This window comes from Panthera tigris, chromosome E1, assembly GCF_018350195.1.
Source record: "Panthera tigris isolate Pti1 chromosome E1, P.tigris_Pti1_mat1.1, whole genome shotgun sequence".
Taxonomy (NCBI): Eukaryota; Metazoa; Chordata; class Mammalia; order Carnivora; family Felidae; genus Panthera; species Panthera tigris.
The window spans coordinates 2,219,480-2,241,737 of record NC_056673.1 but is presented as its reverse complement, the minus strand read 5'-3'; the positions used below and the strand labels follow the sequence as shown (position 1 = coordinate 2,241,737).

Here is a 22,258-nt window from a genome sequence, read left to right as displayed (position 1 = left end):
CTATCTATCCCCTCCGCCCTCCACCCCCGCACTGCGCAAGCGCACAGACCCTCCCCGATCTCCACCCTCCCTCCCACCTTCCCATCCAATGACGCGTACGCGTGACCCCGCCCCTCCCCAACCCAGAGCGCGTCCCACCAGTAGGCAGTGCGCAGGCGCACCCGGTTTTTTAAGCCCTTCAACCTCCTCTTCCCTTCCCGTGATAGACCACTACCCCTACCGGACGGGACTCGCGCCTGCGCAATAGGGAGCCCTGCACTCCACACCCTCCGAAGGGAACGCCTCGGCCTCAGAGCGCATGCGTGTTGGGAATCCTGACCGCCCCTTCCACCTCAGACGTCGTCTGTACGCCGGGCGTTGAAAAGACCACGCCACTGTAGCGCTGAGCTCGGCTAGGACGCATGCGTCTTGGGAACGCCCCACCTCGGCTTTAACTGGACTTAAACGACTCACACGTTTCAGAAAACTTGCATTGCGGGGTGGGCCCCTCGTCTCAAAGCCCATCCCCCCCGCCCCCGTCCACGCATGCGCGCAAGAGCTCTTTCCGCTCACGCTTCCTAGCGCGCTAGTGTGGTCGGGTTACCGCCCATCTCAGCTTCACCTCCCGGCCTCGGGCCTGCCATAGAGTTTCGCCCGGGAGCTAGAGCGCCCGGGTCGCGGCCACCATCTTGTCGATTCCCTGGGTGCGGGGCCGCCGGGGCGGCTGCCGTACCGCTGAGCTCTAGGGAGCTTCGGAAGGCATTTATTTCTCCCCGATCCCGGTCCCCCGGCTGCTCCACAGCAGATGTCTGCGAGCACCCTGGGAAAACTCTAAAACAGACTGGCGTGTTACGGTCCGCTGACGCTCTCCAGGTCGTGGAAGGCGACCACGAAGCAGGGGACAACCCGTCTCTCGCGGTTCATTTCTCTGGCCCTCCTCCTAGGGAAGAAAGCTGCCGCTTTTCCCGCAACTCTGTGGTCTTCTTCCAGTTTCCAGGTTTCCGGCACTACCCTCGTGGCCACCTGCTTTGCTTCCGCAAACCAGGCGGGCAGCAGTCCTGTAGAGAAGACGAGCAGCCACATACCTGGGCTGGGAGTCCCCAACCCTGGATCTGGCTCTTGTTTTGTTTTAGAATCCCGTGACCTGGTAGATGCGTACCGCAAACACCGGCTTGAATTAATACGTTTATGCGGCGTGGTCCACTATCACTCCCCGTTCCTTCCACTCAGCTTTCTGAAGTTTCCGCCTTTTCCTTTGTAAAACGCAAAACCACCACTCCCCTCCTCCCCCCGTAAGGGTCTGGGCGCATTGTTTAAAGCCCCAACCTGCTCTTCTCAAAGATGTATTTGTCCATATGATCCAACAACTCTCCTAGGTGTATGCCCCAAATCATTAAAAAAAAAAAAAAAAACAACAAAACAGCTACTTAAATCTTTGCAGGAAAATATTCACAACAGCGTTATTCACAGTAGTCAGAAGGTAGGAACAACCCAAGTATCCATCAAGAGAGGAATGGATAAGGGGGGGGGGGTGTACAATGGAATATTATTCAGTCACAAAACAGGAATGAAGTACTAATACCTGCTTCGACTAGATGAACTTCAAAAATATTATGCTAAGTAAAAGAAGTCAGACAAAAAAGGTCACATACCCTATGATTTGAATGGCAAGAACTATCCAGAATAGGTAAATCCCAGAAGGAGAAAGTAGATTGGGGGTTGCCAGGTGCTGGGGGATGAGGGGACCAGGGAGTGGGGTTAATGGGCAGGGGGTTTTATTTTGGAATGATGAAGCGTTTCAGAATTAGGTGAAGGTGGGGGTTGCACAACACCCGATGCTCTAACTGGCACTTCATTCATCTAAAAATGGTTAGTGTTGGGGCACCTGGGTGGCTCATTCAGTTAAGCAGCCGACATTGGCTCAGGTCATGATCTCGCGGTCCCTGCGTTCAAGCCCCGCGTGGGGCTCTGTGCTGACAGCTCAGAGCCTGGAGCCTGCTTCCGATTCTGTGTCTCCCTCTTTCTGACCCTCCCCCGTTCATGCTCTGTCTCTCTCTGTCTCAAAAATAAATAAACGTTAAAAAACAAAACAAAAAAATAAAAATGGCTAGTGTTATGCCATGTGAATTTCACTTCAGTTACCAAAACTTGTACAGGAATGTTCAAAGCAGTTACTCATCATAGCCCAAAAAGCAGAAACTCCTGGAGCCCATCAACTGATGAATAGATAAATAGAATATGGTGTATCCATGCAACGAAATATTACACGGCAATAAAAAAGGATGGAGTACCGGGTAAATGCTACAACATGGATTAACCTTGAAACGTGTTAAACGAAAATCGGTCACAAAAGACCACATAGTATAGAGTTCCACTTACATGACATGTCCACAATAGGTAAATCCATGGAGACAGAAAATAGATCAGTAGACACCTAGTGTTGAGAAGTTAGAGGGAAATGGGGACCCAGAGAGGGACTGCTAAAGAGTACAGGGAGGGGCAGAGTATGGCTTTTGTGCTGAAGAAAATGTTCTAACACTGATTGGAGCTATGGTCCCATTCTTCAGATATTAAAAAACACTGAATTGTACACTTTAAATAATTGAATTGGATGATATGTGAATTATATCTCGATCAAGTTATTCCTTAAAAAAAGTGCTGTTGTCTTTGTGTGACTGTACCTCCCGTGTGTCATGTGCCAGTCTTAATTGATTCATTTCGCTGAGACATTGATGAAGTGTCCTCACTGACCTAAAGCACAGACTCCATGATATGACAAGGGCACTGAGTGATAACAACCCTCGCCAACTTCCATCCAAAACTCAAAAAAGGCACAGATAATCTTAAATTTGTTTTTTGGGGGCGCCTGGGTGGCTCAGTCAGTTAAGTGTCTGACTTTGGTTGTCATGATCTCACAGTTTGTGAGTTCGAGCCCCGCGTCCAGCTCTGTGCTGACAGCTCGGAGCCCGGAGCCTGCTTCGGATTCTGTGTCTCCCTCTCTCTCTGCCCCTCCCCTGCTCGTGCTCTGTCTCTGTCTCTGTCTCTCAGAAATAAATGTAAAAAAAAAATGAATAAAACAAATTTTGTTTTTTAAGTTTATCTATTTTGAGAGAGACAAGACACTGTGCAGGTGGGGGGTGGGGGTGCACAGAGAGAGAGAGAGAGAGAGAGAGAGAGAGAATCCCAAGCAGGCTCTGTGCTGCCAGGGCAGAGCCTGATGCAGGGCTCGAACTTCTCAAACCATGAGATCATGACCGGAGCAGGAACCAAGAGGTAGACGCTTAACAGACCGAGCCATCTGGGCACCCCAAAAGGCACAGATAACCTTGACAAAAGACAGAGTTCTACATACTCAGAGGAAGAAAGGGGCAAAATACTGTTCAGTATTGCAGGGTGATGAGGTACCTGGTACCCGGCCGAAGCACCACTGCATTGCTTGCGTGCAGTCCCCACAGTCCAGGGCAGAGTCCTCAGCTTTGGGAGCCCTCCCAGTTTACGTGGCCGGTCAAATCACTTCTCGAGGGACACCTTTCCTGAGCTACAAGACTAAGTGGGCTTCTCATGTTATGTGCCCTCACAGCAGACATAGAGCCTGTCACATACTGGTGACATCCATTTATTTGTGTAATTGTTCTACTCATGTCTGGCTTTCTCCACTGGAATATAACCTGTGTAGGGTTGGGAACCTGTCTGGTTCGTTATTGTGTTCCCAGCAACTAGGATCGTGCCTGGCAAATACACGGTACGCTATCGATCCTAATTGACCGTGGACGAAAGGTAGACCGGGCTCTGGCTAATCAGACTCACGATAGATTGACCAAAAAGTGGGAATCTCAGCTTCTCTGTAAATGAACTGAAATGGGGAAGGGCAACAGAACGTCTATTTTGGCTGGTCCAACTCTCCGTTCTTTTCTATAAGGAAATGTAAGTGGAAAGACAAAATCTAGTCAAGGAACCTTGACATCGGACAAGGGAATTAGCTACGTGTCCTCCAACGTTTGGTACCACACAGCTCTAAGAACGGAAGAACACAGTGCATCTGTCCTCATTGCGAAAAGGCCAGTCTGTCTCCCCTTCAAAAAGAATCCTGGAAAGGGAGCCCGGGTGGCTCAGTTAGGCATCCAACTTTGGCTCAGGTCATGATCTCACAGATCGTGGGTTCGAGCCCTGCGTTGGGCTCTGTGCTGACAGCTCAGGGTCTAGAACCTGCTTTGCATCTGTCGGTCTGTCTCTGTCCCTCCTCAGCTCACTGTCTCTCTCAAAATAAATAAATATTTTTAAAAATCCTTTAAAAAAAAAAAGAATCCTGGAATAGTGATGATCTTGGATCAGAACTCCCCTGAAAATCATTGGAGAACCTCTCTGTCTTTTTTTTTTTTTTTTTTTATGATTTACATACCAAGCAACCCCCTTTAGGTCACATAGAAATTTCTTTCTTGAGAACTGATTTGAATGCACTTGATCAGATTCTATCTTAAGATGGCATTTCTTTCCCACCTTCTGTGGTTACACCCACTCACCAAGATTAAAATTCAGATATTCGGGGAGAACTCTCCAGCTACCCATCTATAGATTTTCAATGCCTTTGGATACTGTCCTGGCAATCCATCTGATTCATTATTTTCTCATTTCTTTCTCAGAGGGTAAGAGTTTAGCGTTCTGCTGAGAAAGAAGTTTGCCAAGTAAGTTTGTATCTCTTCTGGTAGACTTTCCAAACCTTCTATTTTGGAATAGTTTTTGCTATGCAGAAGACTCGCAACAGTGCTATGAAAAATACTTTAAGGAATACCAGTGAGGTTTTGTGTGTGTGTGTGTGTGTGTGTGTGTGTGTGTGTGTTTGAAGTTTTTAAATGCTCATTTATTTATTTTTAATGTTTATTATTGAGAGACAGAGGCAGAGGGCGAGTGGGTCTGAGGCAGACAGAGAGAGGGAGACACAGAATCTGAAGCAGGCTCCAGGCTCCGGGCTGTTAGCACAGAGCCCGACACGGGCTCTCAAACTCACAAACTGTGAGATCGTGACCTGAGCCGAAGTCGGACGCTTAACCCACTGAGCCCCCCGGGCACCGCAGCAGCAGTGAGGCTTTGGATGGGAACCAACAGTGCGGTGGAGGCTGCATGTGTAGGTTTGTAAGAAGCAATTGTGCACACCTCCTCCTAACAGCACATTCAATAATGTCTTCCTGAAAGCTTGAAATTGACCACAGTGGAAGTGTTTACATCAAGGAAATTGGCAGATGTTGTTTTCCATCTCCCAGAGCTGGTTGGTAACATTTAGCAGCAGGCACTGATTGGGAAGGAGGTTCTGACATATAGAAAGTAGTGTTAGGTCAAGCTAGTCTAACACTAGGGGCTCCTGGGTGGCTCAGTCGGTTAAGCGTCTGACTTGGGCTCAGGTCGTGATCTCACGGTTTGAGTTCGAGCCCGGTGTCGGGCCTGCTTCGGATTCGGTGCACCCCCCCCCCCCGCCCCTCCCCTGCTGGTGCTCTGTCTCTCAAAGAAAATAAATAAATGTTTAAAAAATAAAGGATTCCAGGATTCTGAGAGTCTTGGGAAGCCATCAGAGCGATGGGGTGTGCAAGCCAGTCGCGAGCAGAGCTGGACTTGGGAAGGTGGGTAGGACTGGGGTTGAGGACAAGGCCGCTGTTTTTAGTAGAACTGACCCTCACAGACAGGAAAGGGGCTCCAGGCATATCAAGAGGAATGGTTTTACGTGATAACAAAGACTCTGTCAAGTTTTCTTTATCATGAAAATACAAGTCTTTGTGGAAACATTTGGGAAAATCAGAAAAGAAAGAAAAACAAAAACATAACCCCCAGGACCCAGAGGCAGCTACTATTAATGTTTTTACCATATTTGCCTACAAACTTTTTTCTATGCCTTTTAAAAGATACATCTGAAACAAAATACTGGGGGAAAAAAAGATACATCTGGGGGGGGGGCCCTCACGACAGGATTTTGTGGTCTGTGAGTTCGAGCCCTGCCATCAGGCTCTGGGCTGACCGCTCGGAGCCTGGAGCCTGCTTTGGATTCTGTTTCCCTCTCTCTCTCGAACCCTCCCCGCCTTGCGCTCTGTCTCCCTCTCTCTCTCTCTCAAAAATAAATAAACATAAAAAAATTTTTTTTTAAATATCTGTGTCTGTTAGGTGCCAGATACTGGAGACACAGGGATGGTGACCTTAGCAGTATGGCCCCTTCCCCACAGCTGGGAGGGAGGAAAACAATCGAGAATCAACAAAATATATAACATGTAACGAGTGTTCAGGCCACCTGTCTACCACCAGTGAGCGATGGGCTTATGAATGGCAGTTAGGAGAGTCAGAGGAGCTCCTGAGAAGAAGATACCACAGGGATCTTTGTGACTTTGACCTCGCCTCTTTGGAAGCTGAGAAGAAGAGAGTGGAGGTGCGGAAGACGCCTGGTTCTGGGCCGGGAGGAGAAGCCCTACTCAAAAGCCCTCCTCATCCCCCGTTCTCAGAGGCCTTGCTGAACCTGGGTGCTAGAGAGAGAAGTTGGAAAATGCCGTAGACGGGGGACCAAATGCGGGGAACGTGAGCGTCAGGACCGGGCCGAACCCAGCCCAGAAGCCGGTCTTTTGGCAACAGAGAAGCCAGAGCTGAGGAACGTGAGGGAAGCCGGCCCTCAGCAGGATGAGGGAGGGTCCACGAGTTCTGGGGACAGCGGATAAAGAAAGCTTAGCTGGGTACCAGTGCTTCTTGGCGTCGATAGACCAGCTTCTTGGCTGGTCTAGACCCAAGAAAAGAATATCTCAAGATGTGAGAGAGGAGGTGAGGGGGCGATGACATCCGTGTTAAGAGAAGGAAGGTCCAAGGGCAGACAGGGGCCTCACCTCCGACAGGGACTTGCGCGCTGATCTCGCGTCCCAGGCCTGTTCACCTGCCCCCAACCCCGATTGTAAGGGTTAAATTGTAGTGTAGAGCTAATGCTTAGCTTGAAAAATAACAGCTTTGTGTTGACACTGAAGGTTAAGAGATAACAGCCTTGCTTTGCTCTGGTAAACTACGCCTCATACCCTTGTAAATTAGGCTTCACCAATTAAGGCAACAAAAGTTCAAAGAAAAGAGCATCAGAGGCAGGGTCAAGGAGATCCACTGGTTGCAACTTAGAGGCAGAAAGTCTAAAGTAAACACCTCATTAGGCAACTGTTTCTAACTCATCTGGAACCTGTTTCTTTGTTCTGTTCCCAGGTGATGATAAAACGATGTGATCGGTTATAAAAACTCTGTCCCCCGGCTGTTCGAGGCCGCACGCTTATCAAGAGTGTTGGTCCCGATCGGTCGGCCTTGCCTCTCATTGTAATAAACTTTGTTGTGACTGTCACTGGTGCCCGTAGCATTCTGTTTCAGGAGTCGTGTGGATGCAACACGATGCCAATCCCATTCCTGGCTACCCTCTCGCCTCCTGGCCAGAGCTGGGATCTGGCTCCGCCTCCTGCCCCCGCCGGGCTGACTTCGACGGCATCTCGCCTGCTTCACCACCCCTGTGCTCACCTCTACCCAGCACCTGTCCCACAGAGCGCGTGGCCGTCTAGCCTGCCGGACTGCGACAGCCGGATCTGGCATGTGGCGGGTTCTGAATCCCTTCTCCTTCCCGGGCTGCCTCCTCTCCTGTTCAGGATGTGCGACCCAGCCTAGAATACCAGATTCTTGGGGCGCCTGGGGGGGCTCAGTCGCTTGACCATCCGACTCTTGATTTCGGCTCAGGGTTCGTGGGTTCGAGCTCCGCATCGGGCCCTACCCAGCCCACCGCTTCCCTACAGGGCTCCCCTGGCCTCCCAGCCCGAGGTGTAATGTCAGAGTTTGCTCTACCTCGGTGCCTTCCGGAGCCTGGAGCCTGGCGGCGAGGCCTACATCCCCATCAGTGGTGTCAGTCCTCTGGGACCGTTCGATTCAACCAAGAGCCCAGTGAAGGGCTTTAGATCACCATTCAGGGGCCGGCTCGGTCGGTGGAGGACAAGTTCCCGCCTGGATTCGGGCCCTACCCAGCCCACCGCTTCCCTACAGGGCGCGTGCAGGCCCCCTGCACCTCCCACAGCCCGCGTCACGCCTTCCCTGCTCCTGGGTCACTCACTGAGGGCGGCTTCCTCAGCTATGACAATAGAGAGGAACCCTCTACCTCCTAAAGAGCTCACGTGACCCTGCCCGTGTGTGTGTGTGTGTGTGTGTGTGTGTGTGTGTGTGGGCAGATTCCCAGGTGGATGCCTCTGGCCGGAATTGTCCCCAGCCTGACTCGACTCTCCTCCAACCACCCAACCCCTGCTCTCCTGGCCGGGGTCTCCAACAAGCCCCAAACCAAGCCCCTGCCTGTCTGCGCCTCCCCGGGACTGCTCAGTGAAATCAGCATCGTCACCCACGGTGGGAGTGGGGGGAAGCGAAAAACCCAGATTTCTTGATTCCTTTCCCCTCACCCCCACATCCAGCCCTTCACCAAGTCCTGCAGACACTGTTGCCAAAACGTATCTCATACCGGCCCCCGTTCCTCCCCGCTCGCTGCCGCCGCTCGAATCCGCACCCCCATCACCTCTGCCTCTGGCCGCTCTATGTCCCACAGGGGAGCCAGACGATGTTTTTGTTTTTTTTTTTTTTTTTTAATTTTTTTTTTCAACGTTTTTTATTTATTTTTTTTGGGACAGAGAGAGACAGAGCATGAACGGGGGAGGGGCAGAGAGAGAGGGAGACACAGAATCGGAAACAGGCTCCAGGCTCCGAGCCATCAGCCCAGAGCCCGACGCGGGGCTCGAACTCACGTACCGCGAGATCGTGACCTGGCTGAAGTCGGACGCTTAACCGACTGCGCCACCCAGGCGCCCCCAGACGATGTTTTAAAAACAGATGGAGCAGGGGCTCCCCCTGGGGGCTCAGTCGGCTAAGTGTCGGACTTCAGCTCAGGTCATGATCTCATGGTTGGTGACTTTGAGCCCCTCATCGGGCTCTGTGCTGACAGCTCACAGCCTGGACCCTGCTTTGGATTCTGTCTCCCTCTCTTTGCCCCTCCCCCGCTCACCTTCTGTGTCTTTCTCTCTCAAAAATAAATAAAAAACAAGCAAACAACAAATAAAATCTTTAGAAAATAAAATTTTTTTATTAAAAAAATTTAACGTTTGTTCATTTTTGAGAGAGAGAGAGATCATAAGCAGGGGAGAGGCACGAAGAGAGGGAGACAGAGACTCCCAAGCAGGCTCCACGCTGTAAGCGCAGAGCCTGACGTGGGGCTCGAACTCACGAACGGGGAGATCATGCCTTAGCCGAAATCAAGAGTCAGATGCTTAACCGACTAAGCCACCCAGGTGCCCCTATTTAAAAAACACATAAATAATTAAAAAAAAAAGTTGAAAAAAAAAAAAAAAAAAAGGGGCGCCTGGGTGGCGCAGTCGGTTAAGCGTCCGACTTCAGCCAGGTCACGATCTCGCGGTCCGTGAGTTCGAGCCCCGCGTCGGGCTCTGGGCTGACGGCTCGGAGCCTGGAGCCTGTTTCCGATTCTGTGTCTCCCTCTCTCTGCCCCTCCCCCGTTCATGCTCTGTCTCTCTCTGTACCAAAAATAAATTAAAAAAAAAAAGTTGAAAAAAGAAAAAAAAAATAAAATAAAAAACACATAAATAAATCAGGCCATATGACTCACTCCCCCTTTTAAAACCCTCAAACGCTTCCTATAACTTCTGGAATAAAATCCAGTTTCCAAAGCTTTGGTTGCTCAGGCCTTGCCTTTCTCACCCTCCTCTTTGTCCACTAAACTTTTTCGTCCAATGGGCTCAAGCTTTTCTGCCTCAGGGCCTTTGCACTAGCGGCTTCAAGCGCCCGGAACCCTCTTTCCCTCATCCTTTCCTTCGGCTCTCTTCTTCCCATCCTTCAGGTCAGCGCATAGACTGTGACACCTCCCCTGGCGGTGGGGGCCTGGTGGCCCGATTCCAGATTCGCCCCCCCACATCTTACTCTCTATCACACCAGTCTGTGCCTTTCCTTCATGGCTTGTTATCATATCTGTAATTATCGTGTGCATCCATTTCCTTATTTCATCGTGGGGCCTTCTAGAACGTGAGCTGTCTGGGGGCAGGGAACGCGCGTGTCTTATCCACTACTGTATCCGCAGCACCTTTTATTTATTTATTTTTATAGCGCCTGGCACACAGTAGGTGCGCCACAAACGTTTGTTTGGAAGACGTAAATGAAGAGGCACGTTTGACCGTAAACCACCTGACGTCTTTAGGAGATTTGCAGAGTGGTCCGCGAGCACTGCAGGGGCCGTTACAGCTGCTAGTGCCCCTGCCTCCCTGGCTATGCGGCCGGAGGAAGGTAGTCCGTAAGTGTCCGTGAAATTAAGGCAGGGATCCCTGGGCTTTGGGGACAGATTTAGCGTCACGGAAGCTGCGATGTACAGAGAAGCACGTGCAGCCGCGTTGCCTGCTGGAACTCTCCGTGACGACAGAAGTGTTCCGCAGCCGTGTTCCGTCCCTGTCCCCGAGCCGAATGTGGATTTCGTATTTCATTTCATTTTAACTGGACTCAAATGGCCACAGGTCGCTAGTGGCTGCTGTATCGGCCCATTCAGACAATGGGAGGACCCGTCAGGAGGGGGTGAGGGGCCGGGGTGAGTCGAGACTCATTGGCAACAGGAAGACAGAGGGCTGGTTGGTGGGTCTTTAGAGCTAAGTTCACCTTGGGTCTTTGAATGTCACCCGTGAGCCTTTAAGGAGAAGTCACGGCAGAATAGAGTATTTCATTCATTCGTTCGTAAGTTTGCTTGGTTATTTTGTTAACCTCTCATCCCCTTCTACCCTGCCTTTCTGTAGGGAATCGTGCCGTTGTATATCTCTTTAAAGTTTATTATAAGAGAGAGAGGGCGCAAGCAGGGGAGAAGCAGAGAGAGAGAGAGAGAGAGAGAGAGAGAGAGAGAGAGAGAGAATCCCAGGCAGGCTCCACGCTGTCAGTGCAGAGCCTGATGTGGGGCTCGGTCCCGCGAACCGGGAGATCATGACCTGAGCCGAAATCGAGAGGCGGACGCTCAACCGACTGAGCCACCGAGGCGCCCCTCCCTTCTGGTTTTTACGTATTCTGACCAGATGTGACTTGTTGTTTGTGGGGCTGTGTTTTTCTTAAGTAAGTGAGACTGCGGTCTTTCTCGTTTGGTTTCCTATTCTTTTTTCTCTAAGGGCCGTGCTGTGAGGGTCCGTCCGTGTTGTCACAGAGCACGGAGCCTGTCCCGGGGTCACTTCTCAGTGCTGCATGACACTCCGGGTGGACACCTACCACGTTTTACCCAGCACGCGCCCGGCGACGGACGCCCGGGGGGCCTCCCCGTTTCCAGGAAAGGAATCTCTTTGTGTCGTGTGCCCCGCGGATGAGGTGCTGGCCATTGACAATGTGCACGTGGAAGGTGCCTGAGCATCGCGAAAACCAAAATGCATTTCAGAAAGATGTTTCGGAGGGCGCTGGGGTGGCTCAGTCAGTTAAGCGTCCGCCTCTCGGCTTCCGCTCAGGTCACGCACGATCTTCCGGTTGGTGGGTTCGAGCCCCGCATCGGGCTCTGTGCCGACAGAGCAGAGCCAGCTTGGGGTTCTCTCTCTCCTCCTCTCTCTGCCCCTTCCCTGCTCGTGCTCTCTCTCTCAAAATAAAATAAACTTAAGGGACGCCTGGGTGGCTCAGTCGGTTAAGCGTCCGACTTCAGCTCAGGTCCCGCTCTTGCGGTCCCTGAGTTCGAGCCCCGCGTCGGGCTCTGGGCTGATGGCTTGGAGCCTGGAGCCTGCTTCCGATTCTGCGTCTCCCTCTCTCTCTGCCCCTCCCCCGTTCATGCTCTGTCTCTCTCTGTCTCAAAAATAAATAAATGTTAAAAAAATTAAAAAAAAAAACTTAAAATAATAATAATAAAAGATGTTTCTGGCTGCCTTCATTTACCCAGTCAAGTAGTTACTGGTCACCTACTACGTGTTGGGTACAGTTTGAGGCACTGAGAATACAGCAGTGGACAAGACAGACAAGATCCCAAGCTTACAAATTACAAACAAGCAAATGTCAGGTACGAATAAATACTACGGTGGAAATCAAGCAGGGCAGCGGGACGGCGGTGGGACAGGCTAAGCTGCTGTGAGGTCCACTGTGCAAAATGGACTGGAGAGGGCAGTTCTGAGGGCGAGGAAACCACGTAGGGGGGAGGCCACTGAGCTGATGTGGGTGAGAGATGCCGACGGTGTGAACCAGGTGGGGGCGGTGGGGTTCACATCTCTGCGCCCCGATATGGTGGAGCCTTTTCCCCAGACAGGGGTCCTGGAGATTTCCCGCTGGCAGCTGGCGATCGTGGGTCTGGGGCTCAGGTGGTCCGGGCCGGAGGCACGGGCTGGGGGGTCACTGGGTTCGGGTTGTCTTTGCCTCCCTAGGGGTGGCATTAACGAAATGCCACAAGCTCGATGCTTAAGATGCTTAGACTCCTAACAGGTCATATTTGAAGCAGGGGGGTGGAGGGGCCTCCACGGGAGGGGTCACAGAGTCAGAAGAAGAGAAGAACTGGGGGGCTCTGACCTTGAGGAAGGGGCGAGGGAGAGGCTGAGGAGTCCCTGGAGAAATCTGAGAGCCAAACGGTCTCCGTGGGCATCTGCCCCGTGGACGGAGGCGGAGGAACGGGGGCAAGCAAGGGTCCGTCGAACGAGGTAGTGCGACCGACGTCAACGCCGGTCCCGAACGCCGGGCCTGGGGAAGAGCAGAGCCTGCGTGATGCAGGCGGCCTCTCGAGACATTTGGTTGGGAAGGAAGAGCCTGACATGTGGAAAGTACTAGAGGGGAGGAGGAAGGTGGAAAAGTGTAGTCCCAGCGCGGTGGCAGGAGGCTGGTGACTCAGAAGAAAGGTCCTGGAGTCAGGCTGCTCTGCGTCTGAACCCCCCGCTTGGCCGGTTCCCGAGCTGTGTGGTCTTGGGCTGCTGGCTTACCTCCACTCTGCCTCAGTCTCCTTATCTGAAGAGCGGGTACAATGATAATAGTACCCACTCCCCAGGGTTGCCGTGAGGAATTAATGACCGAAGTCACCTAGGCTGCTTAGCACAGTGTGTCGCACATAGTTAGGTGCTAAAAAAAAAAAAAAAAATCTCAACTCTTACTGCTCTCGGGTAAAAAAAAAAAAAACAAAACCCAAAACCAAAAAAAACCAACAAGACAAGGAGGAAGTTTCAAGAAGGACGTGTAAATAATATCCGATGCGGCAGATGGGACAAGGAGACAGGCAGAGGGCGGAGAAAAGGTCAAGGATCTGGCAGTCCTAGCAGAGCTTGGAAGGAGGGGAAGAGGGAGGCAAAGGCCGCGGAAGAGTCGACGGGCGAAGAGAAGGCCGCGGGGTCTGGGGCACTTTCGGGAGCGGCCGAGGAGAGAGAGAGAGAGAGAGCGCGAGCGAGCAGGTGTTAGAGGGGAGAGGGCGGAAGCTCTGGTTTGGGCTGCGAGGAGACGTGTGTCGCCATGGGGATTTGGCACCGGCTCTTAAATCTTTCAAACGGCGTCTCCATTCCACACCGCACATCTTCTTCTCTGCAGGAGCCGCAAAGGGCCACAGTGAAGGAGGCGTTGGTTTTCGCGTTTTGTTTGGTCTTACACCCGAGAACGAGACGGGCGAGGCAGTGAACTTCAAGTGGACGGGGGCAAACGGAGAGAGAGCGACAAAGGAGGACCCTTTTTGCCGGGGTGCCCAGAGCCCTGGCTACCTCAAGCCCCTAAACGTCTGTAAATCCCCAGAAAATCACCCGTGCAGACCCTTCAACTCAACAGGGAAATTAACTGCTTCTCTCGGTGGCAGCTAATTCCTGCCCGCGGGGATAGGGAGGATGTTACTGTCGTAGAAGTAAGCGTCGTTTCTTGTCGCCAGGCGCCTGCCCCTCAGCGCCCTCACCCAGGGGTCTCCTGACATCTTTTCTTAAAAACTCTTACCGCAAACAGGGCTCATCTTTCCTGAGCTTCCCCTCCTGTCACCGTTTAACCAGCCCACACCTGCACTCTCTCTGTACCTTCTGCGTGCTTCCTCTGCTGCACTGGGAGGTCTCCTGCTCGCCTTGCTCCAGCCCTGCCCTCTTCTGCGTGCCTCGATCTCGGGGCTGGACACAGGTACACGGGTCCTTAACAGTCCGAGGGAGAGTGGTCATTTCTGCATCCTTCGCGGCCTTGCCTCTTGATTTAATTGTTCTCCCGCTTTTTTCTCTTCTTCTATCCGCGGTGCCGGCTGCGCGGGGACACAGAACTGTCGCCCCGGACAGGGCCGGAGGGGTGGGGCGGGCGGAGTAAGCCGCAGGTGGCAGGACGGCGAGGAAGGCGGCGCCGGCGCCTCCGGGAGCGGCCGGCAGAGGGCGCGCCGGGACCGGGATTGGAGGACGGCCGCCGGAGAGCCGCCGCCGAGCCTGGCGCGGACCCCGGGGCTGGAGAGGCGCGCTTGGGGCCCGCGGCGCGTAGGGGCACGAAGGCTGGTCCACGCGCACCGTCCCGGCTAAAAATACGCGCTGCCCGGGTCCGGCAGCGGGGGCGGGGCCCTCGGGAGGAGCGACTCTGGAGCCGCACTACTCTGGGAGGGAGATCGCAGCTCCGGGCCGAGCACCCGGGCTCCGGGGAAACCCGGGGCAAGCTTCGCGCCGGGGCCTCAGTCTTCCCATCTGTGCAACGGGGACCATCCGATTACTCAAGGAACAAGTGAGCGTCCACGTTGTGCCAGGCAGTGCTGCAGGCGTCAGGCACGCCCACCAGCTCCGTCCAGCGCAGCGGGGGCACAGGGCGAGGTACGCTCATATTTTCAAAAACGCCCCGAGGAAAGGAAAGGATGACGTGATGGTGAGGAGGGATAGGTCAGCCGGTACTTGAAAAGGTTGCCCTGCAAATCACGGAGGTGCGTTCTAGGTGGCGGCAAGCACAGGTGCAGGCAGAGAAGGAAGGCGGGGGAGGCTGCGGGGAGCCGGACATCGCGGCGGCGACGGTCCTTGGGGAGGCTGGGGATGCCTGGAAAGGGCTCGGGGGGAGCTCTCTCCTTTAGGGCGCTGACTGCGCGGACAACGGAGTCGTGCATTCCGCTCTCCGTGCGTCCCACCTCAAAAATAAAAGTGGGAGCGATTGCGAGCTGGGAGAGTCGTTCTTCCGCGGCGCCTGGAGGCTCGCTCGGCGGGCGGGGACCCCGGCCCGGGGCGTGCGGGGCATCCCCCGGGCCGGGAGGAGGCGGTGTGCGGGCACGTGCCGTCTCGAGGGCGGAGATGAGCGGTGCGGCGCGCGGCCAGAGCGGAGGCTGCCGGCCGCGCACCCGGGTCGTCAGGGGCAACCCCGAAGCTGCGCCCCCCCGCCCCGCCCTGCGCGCACAGGCCAGGTGGCGGTTGGGGCGCGACCAGCCCGTTTGATTTCCCGCGGCCGGTGGAAAGGGGCGGAGGGGGGAGGGGAAAGGGGCCGTCGGCCAATGGGCTGGGGCGGGGAGGTCACGTGACGGCCTCGGGGCGGGGCCCAGGTGTACTTACGAGGTGGCGAGCCCGGGTCTCGGCCTCCTTGCGAAGCCCGGGAGGCGTGGCCGGCGTGCGGGCCGGGGCGGGGGGGCTGCTCCGCTGGGATTGGCCCGGGGGCGGCAGGCGGGGCCGGCGCGCGCCGCGGCTGCGGGCTGCGATTGGCCTCGTCCCGGGGCCCGCTGCCGGCGCGCGGGCGAGGCTCGGGGCGCGAGGACTGAGCGGGGCGACGGGTTTGCGAGCCGGGGGGAGGGGCCGGGGCGGTGGCGGCGGCGGGGGCCGGTACTGGACCCGGCGGGATGAGCGAGGCGGAGGCGGCAGCAGTGGCGACCGCGGCGACGGTGCCCGCGACGGCGGCAGGGGTGGTGGCGGTGGTGGTACCGGTGCCCGCGGGGGAGCCACAGAAGGCAGGCGGCGGGGCAGGCGGCGGGGTCGGGGCCGCCTCGGGCCCCGCTGCCGGGACCCCCTCGGCGCAGGGTCCCCGCACCCCGGGCAACCCGGCGACGGCAGCCTCGGGGACCCCCGCGCCCCCGGCCCGGAGTCAGGCGGACAAGCCGGTGCTGGGTGAGGGGGGGCGCGTGCCAGAGCGGCTCTGCGGGTGTCGACGGGCTGGGGGAGGGGTGTCGTGGAGCCCACGGAACCCAGAAAGCCGAAGGCGGGCCTGGCCCCGGAGGCTCAAAGGACTAGCTGGGCTGGGGGCAGCTGACCCAAGCGTGTTCCCCTGGTGGGAAGTCCTGCCGCGCCTCCCTGGCAGCAAGGGCGCGGTGGGTAGGTCCAGCTAGGGTCCGGGGCACGTCCCCGCGGCGGGAGACTTGGCCTGGTTGACTCAGCCCGGGCAGCAGGTGCGCTAGGAACCCCTAGGGCAGGACTCGGTGGGCCTGGTGCGTACCTAGTTCTAGGTGAAGGACCCGGATTTGTAGCTCACGAGGGTTAGGGTTAGGGTTAGAAGGGTCATGAAAGCCTGAGCCCTGCTGTACGGGCGCTTCAACGTGGGGGAACCGGGTCAGGATTGCCTCGAAACCACCGGGCGAAACTGGTGGCTTCAAGTGGAGCTTCATAGGTCATGGCGAGGTGGGTTGGATCTGGAGTGCCTCCAAACTGAGTCCAACTCTCTCTCTTCCCCCCCATCTTCTTGTCCCCACTGCGCTTCTGCCTGGCAGCCATCCAGGTCCTGGGCACCGTCAAATGGTTCAACGTCCGGAACGGTTACGGATTCATCAACAGGTATCTGAGAACCCCAGGTGTGTGTGTGGGGGGGGTGGGGGGACTGGTGTTTTCCAGACTGGCCTGTGGGGCTGGACACCTTCCCAGCCCCATCTCTCCCCCTGCCGAGGCACGTGGTTGCAGTGTCCAGCTGACGCTGCTTGAAAGTCTTTAACCACAGCACAAACGTGGGCGCAATGGAGCCGCCTCGGAATCTTCAAGGGCGGCAGAGAGTTAATGATCTAGGAACTTGGCCAACCTGGCTCCGGGCCTCCCGCTGCTCGTCTGTCTCACCTTGTGCTTTGGTTTGCTTCACCTCTGGGGCCGAATGTACCTGCTGTCTGCGCCTCGGGGCTCGGGGCTGGGGTCCTCACTCGTTTCCCGTGCAGGGCGGCTCCCAGAACGGTCCCCTGACTCACGGCCCTTAGAAAGGGCTGCTGGCTCGTTTGAATCCCCCACCTGACGGGCCGGGCCGGAGGCCGGTGCCGGCTGGGGGCTGGGGCCGAGGCAGGAAGCCAGCCCCCGCAGACAGAGGCGGGTGCTGCTGCTTCTCTTCGGTTGGGCTGCTGGGAGCGACTGTGGTGGCTGATTGTGAGCAGAGCCAGGTCTCCCCCAGCGGGCCCTTCCCCAGCCCGGGCACCCTGCCCAGCCCAGCCCTCCTGGGAGGCCCCAGTTCCCTCTTAGCAGGCTGACCTTTGTACAGATCCCAGTGCTTTAAAGCTAGAACATTTGATCTAGGGAAGGATCCCTCCCTAATTCTGGAAACTGAGGACTCCCGGGAGGTTCTGAAGGAAAACCTTTGCGTTCTCCCCTCCCCGCCGTGGGATGCTAGGCTAAACTGGGGTAACTGGCGAGCAGGCAGAGAGAAGGATCGAGTATGATCTTGTTTCTCACCCTTGGTCCCTGGGTGTGTTGAGTGGGGGCCTGACCCTGGGGTTCCCCTCTGGGCTGAGGGCGAGAATCAAGTCTTGGGGATGTTCAGAGCAGGCTCTTGACAAGTTGTCCCCTTCTCAGACATATTCTCCTCCGCCCGCACCCCACCTTCCTCCTTGACTGTAGGAGGGAAGACACGGGGATTTTCCAGCCGGGATGGGGGTTGGAACAGAGGGGGTGCTGGCCAGGGACAGTTACACCCAGTCCTGCCAGGTCCTACGGTGCCCCTGGGGTGGAGAGTTGCGTCCTCGGCAGGTAAGAGCTGGCCCAGCTGCTTCAAGGTGACTTTGCAACCCCCCCCCCCCCGCCCTTACAAAGCCCATGCTTTTCAGGGAGGTTTTTGGAGCTTCCAGCTCCTGTCCCCCCATGGGTCCTGTGTACCCCCAAGAAGCCAGGGGATGCTGGCCTGCTGCTTTGAGGACTAGGCAGCTCGGGAGACCTCACCAAGGTCACCCCCCCCCTAACAACCCCTCCTGTTCTGTAGGAATGACACCAAGGAGGATGTCTTTGTTCACCAGGTAAGTGCTGGGTCGTCTTTGGGTGGGGGGAGAACCCACCCTCTCCCGGAAGGCCCGTGCCATAATCCTTAGCCGCACACAGCGTTTCTCCTGCCTTCCCCTCGCACAGCGTGCCCCGCAGGAAATGGTCCCCCTCCACCCGCCTCAGGTGCCTGTGTTAACCACCATGGGCCCCACTTGTGTCAGGGTGTCTTTGTGAGAAGCAACTTGTTGCCCTCCGGTCACGGCATGCTCACTACCTACATCGGGACGCGTTGACACAAGAAGGAATCCTAGGCAGTGTTCAGAGGGAAAGGACACAGGCTAGCGATACTGGGGTGCGCTGGTTCTCGAAGCGTGGGCCCCGCGGCAGCAGCATCACCTGGCGGCCAGGTTCTCGGGCCCCACCCCAGACGTGCCGAATCAGTCCGGCTCGGGGAGGAGCCCGCCCACCTGTTGTAACGAGCTCTCCAGGTGATGCTGATGCGGCCCCAGTTTGAGAACCGCTGCCGCGGCGGCCGGAGCTCCCAGGTGAGAGGCGCGGCGCGTTTTACCCACTTTGCAACTTCGGGCGCCTCCGCTGTGTGTTCTGCCTTGAGTTCTAGTCTCTGGCCTCCCTTTCGGAAACCCCTGCGGGGCGAAGGGAGGAGGGAGTGCGCCCTGGGGCGGTGCTGAGGGCACGGGCTGCCGGGAGGCCCTAGTTCGCGGCTTCTCCCCCACTAAGCTGGGCCTGCCTCGGCGCTCACCCTGCGGCCCGGCCACGAGGAAGGAAGGTGCTGAAGACCGAGAAATGGGGTGGCGGACCCGGCGGGGGTGGGGGGAGGGGGGAGGGAGGCCGCGGGCCCGCTGCCCTCACCTTCCCGTGGCCTTTCCCCTCCCAGACGGCCATTAAAAGAAACAACCCCAGGAAGTTCCTGCGCAGCGTGGGCGACGGGGAGACGGTGGAGTTCGATGTCGTGGAGGGAGAGAAGGTTCGGGCGGCGGCGGGGGGCGGGGCCCGTTAGCCCGGGGCCTCCAGACCGCATCCCTGCCCCGCACCCGGTGACCTCCGGGCTTCTCCGTCGTGCACCCAGCACTTGCTGGCGTCTGTCCGGCCCCCACCCCCGAGGGTCCGGGAGCCGCTCTTTCCTTCCGCGGGGGAGGCAGGAGCCGGAGGGAAGCGGGACGCGGGGAAGGAGGTTCGGGACCGCGTGTGGCTGGGTCGGGGTCTCACGGCGCGCTCCCCGCCCCCTCCCCAGGGCGCCGAAGCTGCGAACGTAACTGGGCCGGGGGGCGTGCCAGTCAAGGGCAGCCGCTACGCCCCCAACCGACGCCGGTTCCGCCGCTTCATCCCCCGGCCGCGCCCGGCCGCCCCGCCGCCCATGGTGGCCGAGGCCCCGTCGGGCGGGACGGAGCCAGGCAGCGAAGGGGAGCGCGCCGAGGACTCCGGGCAGAGGCCCAGGCGGCGGCGCCCGCCCCCTTTCTTCTACCGACGGCGCTTTGTGAGAGGCCCTCGGCCCCCCAACCAGCAGCAGCCTATAGAGGTGAGGGGGCCTGGGGACGTGGAACCCGCTACCACCCCGGGAAGGGCGCCCGCGAGAACAGAGACCCCCGGAGGGCTGGGAAGGGCCGCCGACGCCCGGCGCCGGGCGGCCTCGTTCCCCAGGCTCCCCCAGGCCTTCGTGTGTTCCTAGGGCACCGATGGGGTGGAGCCCAAAGAGACAGCCCCATTGGAGGGGGACCAACAGCAGGGAGACGAGCGGGTCCCCCCACCCAGATTCCGGCCTAGGTACCGAAGGTGAGAGTCCCTCTCTGGGGCTGTCTTCCCTCTGGTGTCCGGCCTTGGGAAGGGCCAAGTTCTAGGAGAATCTGGAGCTTGCGGTGAGGGGCTGGCAGCTCCGTGATGGCTGATAAGGGTCCCGGTGGGGGAGAGCGTTGGAAGCCTGGCTCCTGGGGCGGGGGCGCCGGATGGGGAGGCACCACGGTCCCCCTCTGCTGGGGGAGCCCTGGGAGGGAGGGAGGGAGGGAGGTGGGGCACATTGGGTCCCTGCTCCCCCCACGGCCCCCCTGCTCCTCTCCCCAGGCCTTTCCGCCCCAGGCCGCCCCAGCAGCCTACCACAGAAGGTGGGGATGGTGAGACCAAGCCCAGCCAGGGCCCCGCGGACGGGTCCCGGCCCGAGCCCCAGCGCCCACGAAACCGCCCCTACTTCCAGCGACGGCGGCAGCAGCCGCCCGGACCTAGGCAGCCCACAGCCCCGGAGGTGAGCACCTGGGCCGCTTGGGGGGTGGGGGGCAGGTTAGAGAAGAGGCTGGGGCCCACTCGCCCCCTTCCCCTTCCCGCTCACCCAGCCCCGCCCCCCACCTGAACCAGAGAGCCCAGACTGCAAGGCCCCCCATCCTCCAGGCCACGCAGCCCAGGTGCCCCCCCCCCCCCAAGCCCCTGCAGACCCCTCTCTTGCGCTGCTTGAGCCACTGCGGCCGCTCGTGGGTGCGAGCTGGGGAGGAGCGGAAAGAAAAAGGGTGCGAGAAGGCTGGGTTCGGGGGCTGACCGCCCCTGTTCTCTCTAGACCTCAGCCCCCATCAACAGTGGGGAGCCCCCCACCACCATACTGGAGTGACCCCCACTCGAAGGACACGTAGAGCTAACATCTGGTGAGCGGCGGCCCCGGGCGCCGGGCGGTGGGGCGCTGTGCCTGAGGAGTCCCCACTCACCCTTTATCCGTTTCTCTCTCTCAGGTTATCTGCCAGTTTTTCCAACTGCCCTGCCCCCCCCCCCAGCACCCCCTCCCCCCTCCCCCCAATTCCTGACATCAAAACGGCGGCTTTCCCCTTTTCCTTGAGACTCAGGAGGGCAAAACGACCGCCTTTTGCTTTCTCTCCCTCCCACCGTGGGTGGAGGGAAGGGACCCAGCCTTCTTGTTCAGAGGTCCCACCGCCCTCCCCCGAATCCGGCTGAGAAGGAACCAGCCGGCCCTTCCCTCCTCCTGGTTGTTTTCTTTCCCACCCAGTTTATTTTTCGTCTCCCTTCCAGCCCGTCCCTCTGAAGCCATTTTATGAACCGTCGTGTACCACCTGAGCCTCCAGTAAAAACGAAAACAGGCTTTTCTGTGGTCTCGTCTCTGCCTCTTTTCTGTGGAGAATCCCTGCTAAGGCCCCGTGGAAGGGGAGGCAGGGCCAGGCCTTGAGCCCTCCTCCTGGCGTCTCTGGCCCGTGAGAGTCCCTTTCCCATCCGTAACCTGGGGCTGGCGTGTCTCCTGCGGGATGAACGGTCTGGAGGGTCCCGAGAGCAGCTCTGGCGCTTTCGGCTCCAGCTTACTGCTCATTTACCGCCGATGAGAGCGATGACTGGGGGCGCCCCGCAGGCTCGGTGTAGAGCCTGTGACTCTTGATCTCAGGGCCACGGGTTCAGTCCCCGTGTCGCCACGTCGGGTGTGTGTTTTGGGTTTTTTAAAACAATGACTGGAAACAGAAGTGGGGGCGGATGGCTGCCTATGGAGGATTCTTTGGCCTCGAGCTAAGGCAGGGTGAGAGAGACGGGGGGGGGGGGGGGGGGGGGGGGAGCTGTGCTCGCTGCCAGCCGGTCCTCGGGCACCCCCACGACAGGACGCGCATCTTGGATGGCGACTTTATGTCTGCGTCTCCTACATACACGTCGTACAACAGACCTTTGGTTCCTTCTCCCTGCCCCTTTTCCAAACATATACAAAAATATCGAAAGGCTCCTCCCACCCCCTGTTTACAGGCCGCCTTTCAAATTCCTCTTTCCCTTAGTTGGTCAAAAGCTTGTGGGTGCAACACCCTTCGGGACGGGAGAAGAGACCAGAGCGGGGCCCCCTCTCCCCGCGCGTTGGCCCGTGCTCCCCTCTTGCCCCAGAAGGTTGGGCCCAGAGGGCTGAGCCTGCCAGGAGAGGGGAGCGTAGGCCCTGGGAGGGGGCGTCCTCTGGGAGGGGTCGAAACCGGACCCGCCTGGCCCAGAGTCTATGAGGCAAGAGCTCAGAGCCAAGTGCCAGAGGAGGAGGGCGAGTCCGAGGTGGCAGGGGCCACGGCTCCGGTCCTCTCTGCTTCAGTCTGCCCACTGAACGGTCCCCGGGCCTCCCCTCCCTGCAGCCCCCCTTCTCTAGCAAGGGAGCCACGTCTTCTGGAACTGAGGGTGGAGGGTGGGGGGTGGGTGGGGTGGGCCACGGAGGAAGGAGGGGGCGAGACGGGAGA

General features: G+C 57.6%; 1 protein-coding gene across 2 annotated transcripts; it reads left to right on the top strand.

Annotated features, from left to right (window-relative positions):
* Nucleotides 1-15,682: 15,682 nt before the first annotated feature.
* Nucleotides 15,683-21,159, top strand: YBX2 (Y-box binding protein 2). 2 transcript variants are annotated; one of them, XM_042966270.1, is made up of 9 exons: nucleotides 15,683-16,001; nucleotides 16,598-16,661; nucleotides 18,058-18,091; nucleotides 18,952-19,041; nucleotides 19,309-19,593; nucleotides 19,744-19,847; nucleotides 20,133-20,310; nucleotides 20,617-20,701; nucleotides 21,081-21,159. In XM_042966270.1, exons 1-8 carry the CDS (start codon nucleotides 15,737-15,739, stop codon nucleotides 20,665-20,667), a joined length of 1,071 nt encoding a protein of 356 aa, XP_042822204.1. In that variant the 5' UTR covers nucleotides 15,683-15,736; the 3' UTR covers nucleotides 20,668-20,701; nucleotides 21,081-21,159. The 2 variants fall into 2 exon arrangements, with proteins under 2 accessions (XP_042822204.1, XP_042822203.1); XM_042966269.1 differs by having other exon boundaries at nucleotides 15,684-16,001; nucleotides 20,786-21,159.
* Nucleotides 21,160-22,258: the final 1,099 nt, after the last annotated feature.

Coding starts and splice junctions, on each gene's coding strand:
- YBX2 (XM_042966270.1), top strand. CDS start 15,737: ATGAGCGAGGCGGAGGCGGCAGCAGTGGCGACCGCGGCGACGGTGCCC. Junction 16,662..18,057: donor GGTTACGGATTCATCAACAG/GTATCTGAGAAC, acceptor CCTGTTCTGTAG/GAATGACACCAAGGAGGATG. Junction 19,042..19,308: donor ATGTCGTGGAGGGAGAGAAG/GTTCGGGCGGCG, acceptor CCCCCTCCCCAG/GGCGCCGAAGCTGCGAACGT.